Source organism: Coregonus lavaretus (genome assembly GCF_964263955.1).
Source record: "Coregonus lavaretus genome assembly, chromosome: 8".
In the NCBI taxonomy this organism is placed as follows: domain Eukaryota; kingdom Metazoa; phylum Chordata; class Actinopteri; order Salmoniformes; family Salmonidae; genus Coregonus; species Coregonus lavaretus.
The window spans coordinates 12,435,704-12,449,595 of NC_139995.1; the positions used below are offsets into that span (position 1 = coordinate 12,435,704).

A 13,892-nucleotide genomic window follows, 5' to 3' on the forward strand; every position below is an offset into this window, starting at 1 on the left:
GACCTACAACACAGAACTAGAACACATAGAATCTACACACCCTGGCTCAACATATAGAGTCCCCAGAGCCAGGGTGTGACAATCTATTAGATGAGGCTTTAAATCAAGATCCAGACTACATATAATTAATCAAGATTCATCATCATATATCCTTGGCACCTACTGTGATAAACCTAAAACTAGTCATGGTACATAGCAGTCACCCATCTGACAGTTTACTAATGATGAAAAAGGGTTAAGGCTAAAATCTTATCTTTTTCAATAAACTCAACCCCAAATCAGTTTTATTAGGGACTGATGTGGATTTAAATGTTTTTTATCACCTAACACTCATTTTCCATCCTCTATTATGCACATAATATCCCTTTATTTAGTAAAACTAGGCTACATCTCTACTACAACCACGTTAACGAACATATGCTGAAATATGTGAAAAGTGATGATGTTGTGAAGAAAAGACTAGTGGAACCTTTTGTTTCCACCCAAACGTTAGGGTGAACACCTCTGCATTAGGGGAAATTTTGAGCTGAAGTATCAGAACAGTGATCAACAACATATGATGTCTTTCACGGAAGCAGCCTCTGTGTCTGAATTGATGGTTTTGATTGAAAACGTGAGTGGAAGTCATATAGACTGAGTGGAAGTATCTCTCTCACGGAAAAAAAGAGGCAACGGTATAGCCTATCCACATGGGGAAGCCCCGATCCAGCGTCAGTGTCTCTAAAGTCTTTCTTGTACATTCTATACATCCTGGTACTGTTCTTGCTGAGTCATAGCGCATGCAAATGTCTTAATTTTTAAGAATGGCACATTGGCATTAGGATCATGTAAAATGTTAAAAGGTTTTATTTGAAAAGACATAAAATACAACCACATTTAACACAATACACATTGTACAATATTTCACATTATTTTGCCAGACTGGCAATATTATCACATTATCTTTCCTCTAAATCTTAACCAGACACAGGAAGGAAGTAGTAGGCCTACTTCTCAGAAGTTTGTCAGTAGCCCATTTGTGAAAATAACATCATGCAGATCTCCCAGAGCAGCAAAGAACAACCATTTTGTTGATAAGGAGGCATGCTTTTCCATAATAAGAGATTACATGGGAATCAAATATTGACCGCATTTTAAAATGTTCAAACAGGTGTTTGAAGTTGTTTCTGGTTTAAAATACATTTATTCTGAGTATCATTGAGAATAACTACAGCATTTTAACAGACAGGTATTTTCTTCATGGCTCCCCCAAGCTTGGTGGTTTTACCAGGGAAGAGAGACTGCTGTCCCCACTTTCTTCAACTGGCCTCCGGCACATTGAGTCCTGAGCTGGGGTAGAATAATAGAGTCAGTATGCCCAAACCAAACAACACACAAAATATACACAGATGACATTCCAAACTACAACACACATAATAGCTAAAGAAACAAACATAACACTTCTCATAATAATTTCACTAACATTTGCACATACCTGTTCTGACAACCGGGTTCTTGTAGTTGTTGATGCAAGGAATGATGACCAGGTTGTAGGTCACAGCGGTAAGTAGAAAAGTAAGCAGCAGGACAATTCCAATGAGTGTCATAACTGAAAGTTAGAAATAAGTCATTAGTCATACAATGCCATACCACTATCCACTGTAACACAATGTTATACATGGATCTATAATGTCATTCCCTAGAGTCAAGAACAGCATGCAACCTTGGCTGTAGTCTGCCGTTGAGGACTTGGGACCAGTGAGGGCTGGTGTTACAGTGGGGACATTGGGATGAGGAGATGACCCTTGGCTCTGGTTCTGGATCAATAACTTAGATAAGGTCTGGATAGAGCCAGAGGGGGAAGTGGGCTGCATGGATGGGAGGGTCTTCCCCTCTGGCTCGGACTCTTCATTACAGATCACATCTGACATCGTAGTGCCCGGAATCTTCACTCCACTCCTACATCTAAGACACAGGCAGATACATAGCTGAGTCAAACTGCAGTTAAAATGATTCCAAATCAATTGCAGAGGATGACAGAAAGTCCAACGTTATATTGTAAATGCAAGTAGACTGCTTGATACTTTTTTGCAAATAGCAAAAATCTGACAAATGCTAGTTAGTTGTTCTACATACTCTCGCCATTTCGCACATGTAGAGTCCATGCCGGTAGTAAAGAATCCATGCTCACATTCACGGCATACTGGTATTATTCCTGAATCAAGAAATGAGGCAGCATGCCAGTTATTTACAGATTTACTAATCAATCCACTAAAAAGCATCAGTATTATGTGATTCCACTTTACCTGATGTATCCAGCCCAGAACCCGTGGCACACTTGCATCGCGAAGAGTCTTTGACCCTGTTAGTGAATCCTCTACGACACTGACATATAACATCAGAAGTCTTTGAGCACTTTGATATTACCTCACTCCCAGTGTCTGCATAGAAACAATCATATTGTCTGTGGGTTACGCTGGCATATTTCATGGCTGTTTAGATTCAACTCAAGATTTGGTGTGGGATCATTATACATTTTAAAAATATCCTCTTCTGTCATGATTTACACATCAACAGGTTATTGTTTACATAATGTATTCATATTGATTATAACTTCTTATTGCATAATTATAACTTACCCTCAACGCAGGAGTGGCAGGGTTGACATTGCTGAGATTCATTTGGTACTGCCTGGAAGGACTCGTCAGGGCACGGTTCACACAGTTCCCTGTTATGTCTAGACCTACTTATCCTCTCACCTTGATAATATCAATCACATTATTGTCATTGTACTGTAATTCTTCTTAATATCGGCCAGAGTCATTATTTTATTCTAAGTATCAACAAATTAGGAGTAACCTTAATAGTATCAATGGTAAATAAAAAAATATTCAAGATAAGTCTACATCTACATTCATCGGCATTACTTAGTAGAGTATAATTCCCAGCAAAACATAGAGAGAAGCTACACAATAGCCCTTAATATTCAATAACTCATACTTTACCTTTTTTGCATTGGTAAGCAGCCGCCACAGGATTTAAAAATCCATTACAAGTAAGAATACATAAATAGATGAGCACCCAGAATTTAGACAGGATCATCATATCACTCTCCCTATAGAAAGGATATCTCATGTCTGTCAACCTGTAGAGGGAGGGTGTGAAACTAAATGAAAACGACTCACTTATATCTACAGTTTATATTGATATTTGATGTGGTGTAGTTCAGCTGTACCATGTCTGCGTTAACATTCTGTGATGAATCATGATTTCCTGTCCCTCTGAAGTTATCCACGCCCCAAGACTGGTAAATCAATTATATTTTTCTAATTCTTTCAACTGAAAATCCTCTGTCATTCAAGATTCATTATATTTCCTTCAGCCGATAAATTGATCACTTCCAGTCATTTAAAACTGTTGTTTTCCTCTATGTTTGTGAGAGGTAGGTAGGACATGCCATGTATACTACATCTCAGCATAACCCACCTTCTCCTAGGCTTTATTATGTAAAGAATTCAAGATTCAAGATAAGTTGAGGTGTAGAAATATAATGTGTTGTTGTGTTTTATTGACAGCAAAATATCTCAATATTTCAGACAAGAAAGTATTTTATTGTTCTTGCATGATATGTCATCTCATCCCACTATGTTAGCTTCTCATTAGGTCCACTTAAAGTGATCTCATTTCTTGTTATGGGATGACTCATTGTTGTCCATTGTTCTATATTATACAGTACCAGTCAAAAGTTTGGACACACCTACTCATTCCAGGGTTTTTCTTTATTTTTACTATTTTCTACATTGTAGAATAATAGTGAAGACATCAAAACGATGAAATAACACAAATGAACTCATGTAGTAACCCCAAAAGTGTTAAACAAATCAAAATATATGATGATAATGATGAGTTTTGCACACTCTTGGCATTCTCTCAACCAGCTTCATGAGGTAGTCACCTGGAATTCATTTCAATTAACAGGTGTGCCTTGTTAAAAGTTAATTTGTGGAATTTATTTCCTTCTTAATGTGTTTGAGCCCATCAGTTGTGTTGTGACAACGTAGGGTTGGTATACAGAAGATAGCCCTATTTGGTAAAAGACCAAGTCCATATTATGGCAAGAACAGCTCAAATAAGCAAAGAGAAACGACAGTCCCATCGTTATTTTAAGACATGAAGGTCAGTCAATCCGGAAAAGTTCAAGAACTTTGTACGTTTCTTCAAGTGCAGTCGCAAAAACCATAAAGTGCTCTGATGAAACGCTACAGGAATGGAAGACCCAGAGTTACCTCTGCTGCATAGGATAAGTTCATTAGAGTTACCAGCCGTAGAAATTGCAGCTCAAATAAATGATTCACAGTTTTCAAGTAACAGACACATCTCTCTTTGTGTGTTTATTCGCGTTATTTGTAACTTATTTTGTACATAATGTTTCTGCCATCGTCTCTTACGACCGAAAAGAGCTTCTGGATATCAGGACAGCGATTACTCACCTCATACTGGACAAAGATTTTTTCTTCAACTAGTCGGACGCAAAGGATTTACGTTAGACACCCGACAAGGCCCAAATCCTCGTCATTCGCAGGAGAAAGAGACAGAGAAATCGGGGACGTAGGTCGGGATGCCTTATAAGGATTTGACGGCGAGTGTGTAATCTGCCTCTTCCATCAGCCCTATTAGCCAACGTACAATCATTGGATAACAAAATGACGAGCTACGATCACGAACATCCTACCAACGGGACATTAAAAACTGTAATATCTTATGTTTTACAGAGTTCTGGCTTTACAACGACATGGATAACATACAGCTGGTGGGGTTTACTCTGCATCGGCAAGACAGAACAACGGCCTCCGGTAAGACAAGGGGTGGCGGTCTGTGTATATTTGTAAACAACAGCTGGTGCACGAAATCCAATAAGGAAGTCTCGAGGTTCTGCTCGCCTGAGGTAGAGTATCTCATGATAAGCTGTAGACCACACTATTTACCAAGAGAGTTTTCATCTATGTTTTTCGTAGCTGTCCATTTACCACCACAAACCGATGCTGGCACTAAGACCGCACTCAATGAGCTGTATAAGGCCATAAGCAAACAGGAAAACGCTCATCCAGAGACGGCGCTCCTAGTGGCCGGGGACTTTAGTGCAGGGAAACTTAAATCCATTTTACCTCATTTCTACCAGCATGTTAAATGTGCAACCAGAGGGAAAAAAACTCTAGACCACCTTTACTCCACAAACAGAGACACGTACAAAGCTCTCCCACACTCTCCATTTGGCAAATCTGACCATAATTCTATCCTCCTGATTCCTGCTTACAAGCAAAAACTAAAGCATGAAGCACCAGTGGTCAGATGACGCATATGCTAAGCTACAGGACTGTTTTGCTAGCACAGACTGGAACATGTTCCGGGATTCTTCCGATGGCATTGAGGAGTACATCACATCAGTCACTGGCTTCATCAATAAGTGTATCGGTGACGTCGTCCCCACAGTGACCATACGTACATGCACCAACCAGAAGCCATGGATTACAGGCAACATCCGCACTGAGCTAAAGGGTAGAGCTGCCACTTTTAAGGAGCGGGAATCTAACCTGGACGCTTATAAGAAATCCTGCTATGCCCTCTGATGAACCATCAAACAGGCAAAGCATCAATACAGGACTAAGATTGAATCGTACTACACCGGCTCCGACGCTCGTCGGATGTGGCAGGGCTTGCAAACTATTACAGACTACAAAGGGAAGCACAGACGCGAGCTGCCCAGTGACACAAGCTTACCAGACGAGCTAAATCACTTCTATGCTGGCTTCTAGGCAAGCAACACTGAAGCATACATGAGAGTATCAGCTGTTCCGGACGACTGTGTGTTCACGCTCCCCGTAGCCAATGTGAGTGAGACCTTTAAACAGGCCAACATTCACAAGGCCGCAGGTTGGATTGTCTGGACGTGTACTCCAAACATGCGCTGACCAACTGGCAAGTGTCTTCACTGACATTTTCAACATGTCCCTGACTGAGTCTGTAATACCAACATGTTTCAAGCAGACCACCATAGTCCCTGTGCCCAAGAACACTAAGGTAACCTACCTAAATGAGTACAGACCCGTAGCACTCACGTCTGTAGCCATGAAGTGCTTTGAAAGGCTGGTCATGGCTCACATGAACACCATTATCCCAGAAACCCTAGACCCACTCCAATTTGCATACCGCCCCAACAGATCCACAGATGATGCAATCTCTATTGCACTACACACTGCCCTTTCCCACCTGGACAGAAGGAACACCTTTTGACAATGCTATTCATTGGCTACAGCTCAGCATTCAACACCATAGTGCCCTCAAAGCTCATCACTAAGCTAAGGACCCTGGGACTAAACACCTCCCTCTGCAACTGGATCCTGGACTTACTGACGGGCCGCCCCCAGGTGGTAAGGGTATGTAACAACACATCTGCCACGCTGATCCTCAACACGGGGGCCCCTCAAGGGTGCGTGCTCAGTCCTCTCCTGTACTCCCTGTTTACACATGACTGCATGGCCAGGCACGACTCCAACACCATCATTAAGTTTGCTGACGACAAATCAGTGGTAGGCCTGATCACCGACAACGATGAGACAGCCTATAGGGAGGAGGTCAGAGACCTGGCCATGTGGTGCCAGGATAACAACCTCTCCCTCAATGTGATCAAGACAAAGGACATGATTGTGGACTACAGGAAAATAAGGACCGAGCACGCCCCCATTCTCATCGACAGGGCTGTAGTGGAGCAGGTTGAGAGCTTCAAGTTCCTTGGTGTCCACATCACCAACAAATTATCATGGTCCGAACACACCAAGACAGTCATGAATAGGACCCGACAAAGTCTATTCCCCCTCAGAAGACTGAAAATATTTGGTATGGGTCCTCTGATCCACAAAAAGTTATACAGCTGCACCATCGAGAGCATCCTGACTGGTTGCATCACTGCCTGGTGTGGCAACTACTCAGCCTCCGACCGCAAGGCACTACAGAGGGTAGTGCGTACGGCCCAGTACATCACTGGGGCCAAGCTACCTGCCATCCAGGACCTCTATACCAGGCGGTGTCAGAGGAAGGCCCTAAGAATTTTCAGACTCCAGCCACCCTAGTCATAGACTGTTCTCTCTTGCCAAGTCTAGGTCCAAAAGGCTTCTTAACAGCTTCTACCCCCAAGCCATAAGACTCCTGAACAGCTAATCAAATGGCTACCCGGACTATTTGCATTCCCATTCCCATCCCCACCCCCTCTTTTACGCTGCTGCTACTCACTTTTTACGATCTAGGCATAGTCACTTTATCTATACCTACACGTACATATTACCTCAATTACCTCGACTAACCGGTGCCCCCGCACATTGACTCTGTACTGGTACCCCCTGTATATAGCCTCACTACTGTTATTTTTAACTGTTATTTTACTGCTTTTATTTTTTACTTATCAATTGTGTACTTAACACTTATTTTTCTTAAAATGGCATTGTTGGTTAAGGGCTTGTAAGCATTTCACTGTAAGGTCTACACCTGTTGTATTCAGCGCATATGACAAATACAATTTGATTTGATTTGAACATCAACTGTTCAGAGGAGACTGCGGGAATCAGGCCTTCATGGTCGATTTGCTTCAAAGAAATCCCTACTAAAGGACACCAATAATAAGAAGAGACTTGCTTGGGCAAAGAAACATGAGCAATGGACAATAGACCAGTGGAAATCTGTCCTTTGTTCTGATGAGTCCAAATTTGAGATTTTTAGTTCCAACCGCCGTGTCTTTGTGAGACACAGAGTAGGTGAACGGATGATCTCCGCATGTGTGGTTACCACTGTGAAGCATGGAGGAGGAGGTGTGATGGTGTGGGGGTGCTTTGCTGGTGACACTGTCTGTGATTTATTTAGAATTCAAGGCACACTTAACCAGCATGGCTACCACAGCATTCTGCAGCGATACGCCATCCCATCTGGGTTTGCGCTTAGTGGGACTATCATTTGTTTTTCAACAGGACATTGACCCAACACACCTCCAGGCTGTGTAAGGGCTATTTGACCAAGAAGGACCTGTCATCTTTCCACTCCCTCCTCTCTACATTCTCTTCCTCCGTTTCTGCTGCTAAAGCCACTTTCTACCACTCTAAATTTCAAGCCTCTGCCTCTAACCCTAGGAAGCTCTTTGCCACCTTCTCCTCCCTGCTGAATCCGCCTCCTCCTCCCCCTCCCTGCTCCCTCTCTGTGGATGACTTCGTCAACCATTTTGAAAAGAAGGTTGACGACATCCGATCCTCATTTATTAAGTCAAATGACACCGCTGGTCCTGCTCTCACTGCCCTACCCTATGCTTTGACTTCTTTCTCCCCTCTCTCTCCAGATGAAATCTTGCGACTTGTGACGGCCGGCCGCCCAACAACTTGCCCGCTTGACCCTATCCCCTCCTCTCTTCTCCAGACCATTTCCGGAGACCTTCTCCCTTACCTCACCTCGCTCATCAACTCATCCTTTTCCGCTGGCTATGTCCCTTCCATCTTCAAGAAAGCGAGAGTTGCACCCTTCCTCAAAAAACCTACACTCGATCCCTCCGATGTCAACAACTACAGACCAGTATCCCTTCTTTCTTTTCTCTCCAAAACTCTTGAGCGTGCCGTCTATAGCCAACTCTCCTGCTATCTCTCTCAGAATTACCTTCTTGATCCAAACCAGTCAGGTTTCAAGACTGGTCATTCAACTGAGACTGCTCTTCTCTGTGTCACGGAGGCTCTCCGCACTGCTAAAGCTAACTCTCTCTCCTCTGCTCTCATCCTTCTAGACCTCTCTGCTGCCTTTGATACTGTGAACCATCAGATCCTCCTCTCCACCCTCTCCGAGTTGGGCATCTCCGGCGCTGCTCACTCTTAGATTGCGTCCTACCTGACAGGTCGCTCCTACCAGGTGGCGTGGCGAGAATCTGTCTCCGCACCACTTGCTCTCACCAATGGTGTCCCCCAGGGCTCAGTTCTAGGCCCTCTCCTATTCTCTCTATACACCAAGTCACATGGCTCTGTCATATCCTCACATGGTCTCTCCTATCATTGCTACGCATACGACACACATTTAATCTTCTCCTTTCCCCCTTCTGATAACCAGGTGGCGAATCGCATCTCTGCATGCCTGGCAGACATATCAGTGTGGATGTCGGATCACCACCTCAAGCTGAACCTCGGCAAGATGGAGCTGCTCTTCCTCCCGGGGAAGGACTGCCCGCTCCATGATCTCGCCATCACGGTTGACAACTCCATTGTGTCCTCCTCCCAGAGTGCAAATAACCTTGGCGTGACCCTGGACAACACCCTGTCGTTCTCCGCTAATATCAAAGCGGTGACCCGATCCTGTAGGTTCATGCTGTACAACATTCGCAGAGTACGACCCTACCTTACACAGGAAGCGGCACAGGTTCTAATCCAGGCACGTGTCATCTCCTGTCTGGATTACTGCAACTCGCTGTTGGCTGGGCTCCCTGCCTGTGACATTAAACCCCTACAACTCATCCAGAATGCTGCAGCCCGTCTGGTGTTCAACCTTCCCAAGTTCTCTCACGTCACCCCACTCCTCCGCACACTTCACTGGCTTCCAGTTGAAGCTCGCATCTGCTATAAGACCATGGTGCTTGCCTACGGAGCTGTGAGGGGAACGGCATCTCCTTACCTTCAGGCTCCGATCAGTCCCTACACCCAAACGAGGGCATTGCGTTCTTCCACCTCTGGCCTGCTGGTTCCCCTACCTCTGCGGAAGCACAGTTCCCGCTCAGCCCAGTCAAAACTGTTCACTGCTCTGGCACCCCAATGGTGGAACAAGCTCCCTCACGACGCCAGGACAGCGGAGTCACTGACCACCTTCCGGAGACACTTGAAACCCTACCTCTTTAAGGAATACCTGGGATAGTATAAAAGTTATCCTTCTACCCACCCCACCCCCCACCCCACCCCCACAAAAACAAAAATAACAATAATAATAATAATCATAATAATACATATTTAAAACAAAAACAAAAATATGTATATATGTATATACAGTGGGGAAAAAAGTATTTAGTCAGCCACCAATTGTGCAAGTTCTCCCACTTAAAAAGATCAGAGAGGCCTGTAATTTTCATCATAGGTACACGTCAACTATGACAGACAAATTGAGGAGAAAAACATCCAGAAAATCACATTGTAGGATTTTTTATGAATTTATTTGCAAATTATGGTGGAAAATAAGTATTTGGTCACCTACAAACAAGCAAGATTTCTGGCTCTCACAGACCTGTAACTTCTTATTTAAGAGGCTCCTCTGTCCTCCACTCGTTACCTGTATTAATGGCACCTGTTTGAACTTGTTATCAGTATAAAAGACACCTGTCCACAACCTCAAACAGTCACACTACAAACTCCACTATGGCCAAGACCAAAGAGCTGTCAAAGGACACCAGAAACAAAATTGTAGACCTGCACCAGGCTGGGAAGACTGAATCTGCAATAGGTAAGCAGCTTGGTTTGAAGAAATCAACTGTGGGAGCAATTATTAGGAAATGGAAGACGTACAAGACCACTGATAATCTCCCTCGATCTGGGGCTCCACGCAAGATCGCACCCCGTGGGGTCAAAATGATCACAAGAACGGTGAGCAAAAATCCCAGAACCACACGGGGGGACCTAGTGAATGACCTGCAGAGAGCTGGGACCAAAGTAACAAAGCCTACCATCAGTAACACACTACGCCGCCAGGGACTCAAATCCTGCAGTGCCAGACGTGTCCCCCTGCTTAAGCCAGTACATGTCCAGGCCCGTCTGAAGTTTGCTAGAGTGCATTTGGATGATCCAGAAGAGGATTGGGAGAATGTCATATGGTCAGATGAAACCAAAATATAACTTTTTGGTAAAAACTCAACTCGTCGTGTTTGGAGGACAAAGAATGCTGAGTTGCATCCAAAGAACACCATACCTACTGTGAAGCATGGGGGTGGAAACATCATGCTTTGGGGCTGTTTTTCTGCAAAGGGACCATCACGACTGATCCGTGTAAAGGAAAGAATGAATGGGGCCATGTATCGTGAGATTTTGAGTGAAAACCTCCTTCCATCAGCAAGGGCATTGAAGATGAAACGTGGCTGGGTCTTTCAGCATGACAATGATCCCGAACACACTGCCCGGGCAACGAAGGAGTGGCTTCGTAAGAAGCATTTCAAGGTCCTGGAGAGGCCTAGCCAGTCTCCAGATCTCAACCCCATAGAAAATCTTTGGAGGGAGTTGAAAGTCTGTGTTGCCCAGCGACAGCCCCAAAACATCACTGCTCTAGAGGAGATCTGCATGGAGGAATGGGCCAAAATACCAGCAACAGTGTGTGAAAACCTTGTGAAGGATTTTTTTTCTCATTTGTCTGTCATAGTTGACGTGTACCTATGATGAAAATTAAAGGCCTCTCTCATCTTTTTAAGTGGGAGAACTTGCACAATTGGTGGCTGACTAAATACTTTTTTCCCCCACTGTATATATATATATATATATAACAAATGAAAATTTTAAATATACTCTAAAAATTAACTAATTAGATAAGAGCGTCTGCTAAATGACGTAAATGTAAATGTAAAAGGAGAGTGATAGAGTGCTGCATCAGATTACCTGGCCTCCACAATCACCCGACCTCAACCCAATTGAGATGGTTTAGGATGAGTGAAGGAAAAGCAGCCAACAAGTGCACAGCATATCTATAGACTACAGACGACCCCCTCTTCAAAAGTTGTTTGATATGTAATACTAATGAGTGATTCCTCACGGAACCCAGACAAAAAAAATACCATGATTTGGGGGATTTTCGCGAAATGTAGTCCATGGAATGGTCCTTTGGAGGAAGGATTGTTGGTGTATAATTGAGAAATAATTCATCAAAGTTGGCATATGTATGACATTTTGGCCTTACCTAGGCCTCCTTTTAAGGCTCCATAATGTTTCATCTGTAGATGCTAAAGCAAAGATTGGTGTCATAAGAAGCTTTACCTCTTGCTCTGTAATATGAGTAGTATTTTAATTTCAATAAAACGTTTTTTACATTAATTTATGAATATTGACAAATATAAATTGAATATTGAAAATATACCATTTTTGATTTGGCACATTTTTCAATATATTGTTGAACATAATATACTCTAGTCTTCAGGGATATAAAAATTCCAGAGTGGGATCTCTGCTAGTTTTCATGTTATGTCCCATTTTATTCAGAGAAATTGTCATAGTAGGCAATGTAGCCAATCACAGCCCTTCTTTTATCATTGCACATCCTGCAAATCACCAGCAGGAGCGAACATTTTGAATCCATTTTCACATTCACTCTGTTGGTAATGATTACAAATTGGATCATAACGCTAAAAGTAGCAGAGGCCCCAGTCTGGAACTTTGAAATGCCCGTAGAGTATATTATGTTCAATAATATATTGAAAAAGAAACTGCAGTCATTTATTGAAGTCTACAAGGGCCATTGTTTGTCTGAGAACAACGTAGGAGTGCTGTATCGATAGCTATGATTCTAATCTATCATTGCATAATAATCACTGCTCTATTGGATATAACATTTTCCTAATCCAGGCACTTGTCATCTCCCGTCTGGATTACTGCAACTCGCTGTTGGCTGGGCTCCCTGCTTGTGCCATTAAACCCCTACAACTCATCCAGAACGCTGCAGCCCGTCTGTTGTTCAACCTTCCCAAGTTCTCTCACGTCACCCCGCTCTTCCGCACACTCCACTAGCTAACAGTTGAAGCCCGCATCTGCTACAAGACCATGGTGCTTGCCTACGGAGCTGTGAGGGGAACGGCACCTCCGTACCTTCAGGCTCTGATCAGTCCCTACACCCAAATGAGGGCATTGCGTTCATCCACCTCTGGCCTGCTGGCCCCCCTACCTCTGCGGAAGCACAGTTCCCGCTCAGCCCAGTCAAAACTGTTCGCTGCTCTGGCACCCCAATGGTGGAACAAGCTCCCTCACGACGCCAGGATAGCGGAGTCACTCACCACCTTCCGGAGACACTTGAAACCCCACCTCTTTAAGGAATACCTGGGATAGGATAAAAGTAATCCTTCTACTCTCCCCCCACCCCCCCCCCCCCCCACCCAAAAAAAAGGTCATAAGGTGAATGCACCAATTTGTAAGTCGCTCTGGATAAGAGCGTCTGCTAAATGACGAAAATGTAAATGTAAATGTAGGAACTCCTTCAAGACTGTTGGAAAAGCATTCCAGATGAAGCTGGTTGAGAGAATGCCAAGAGTGTGCAAAGCTGTCATTAAGGCAAAGGGTGGCTACTTTGAAGAATCTAAAATATTACATATATTTTCATTTGTTGAACACTTTTTTGGATACTACATGATTCCATATCTGTTATTTCATAGTTTCGATGTCTTCGCTATTATTCTACAATGTAGAAAAACCCTTGAAGAAAAACCCTTGAATGAGTAGGTGTGTCCAAACTTTTGACTGGTACTGTACATGCTATAGTTGACATTTTGGCAAGAAAAACAACCAGAAACATTGAATCTTCAAAAATATATTGTACATAATTTCCTTCCCTACCCTCTGCAAAACACTCCATGATGATTCCACTGCATGCAGGCATTGACCAAGATTACTATCTGCATGGTTTTCATGTACTAAGTGTACAAAACAATATGAACATGCTCTTTCCATGACATAGACTGACCAGGTGAATCCAGTTGAAAGCCATGATCCCTTATTGAGGTCACCTGTTAAATCCACTTCAATCAGTGTAGATGAAGGGGAGGATACAGGTTAAAGAAGGATTTTTAAGCCTTGAGACAATTGAGGCATGTTTTGTGTGTGTACTATTCAGAGGGTGAATGGGCAAGACAAAGTAATGATGTGCCTTTGAACGGGGCATGGTAG

The 13,892-nt window shown here is 43.4% G+C and overlaps 1 protein-coding gene across 1 annotated transcript; it reads right to left on the minus strand.

Annotated features, from left to right (window-relative positions):
* Positions 1–1,226: 1,226 nt before the first annotated feature.
* Positions 1,227–3,084, minus strand: LOC311133228 (uncharacterized protein; the record flags this gene model as incomplete). The annotated part of the gene is made up of 7 exons (XM_084166715.1): positions 1,227–1,329; positions 1,475–1,588; positions 1,703–1,944; positions 2,116–2,194; positions 2,286–2,420; positions 2,619–2,733; positions 2,980–3,084. 7 exons carry the CDS (start codon positions 3,082–3,084, stop codon positions 1,238–1,240), a joined length of 882 nt encoding a protein of 293 aa, XP_084022841.1. The 3' UTR covers positions 1,227–1,237.
* Positions 3,085–13,892: the final 10,808 nt, after the last annotated feature.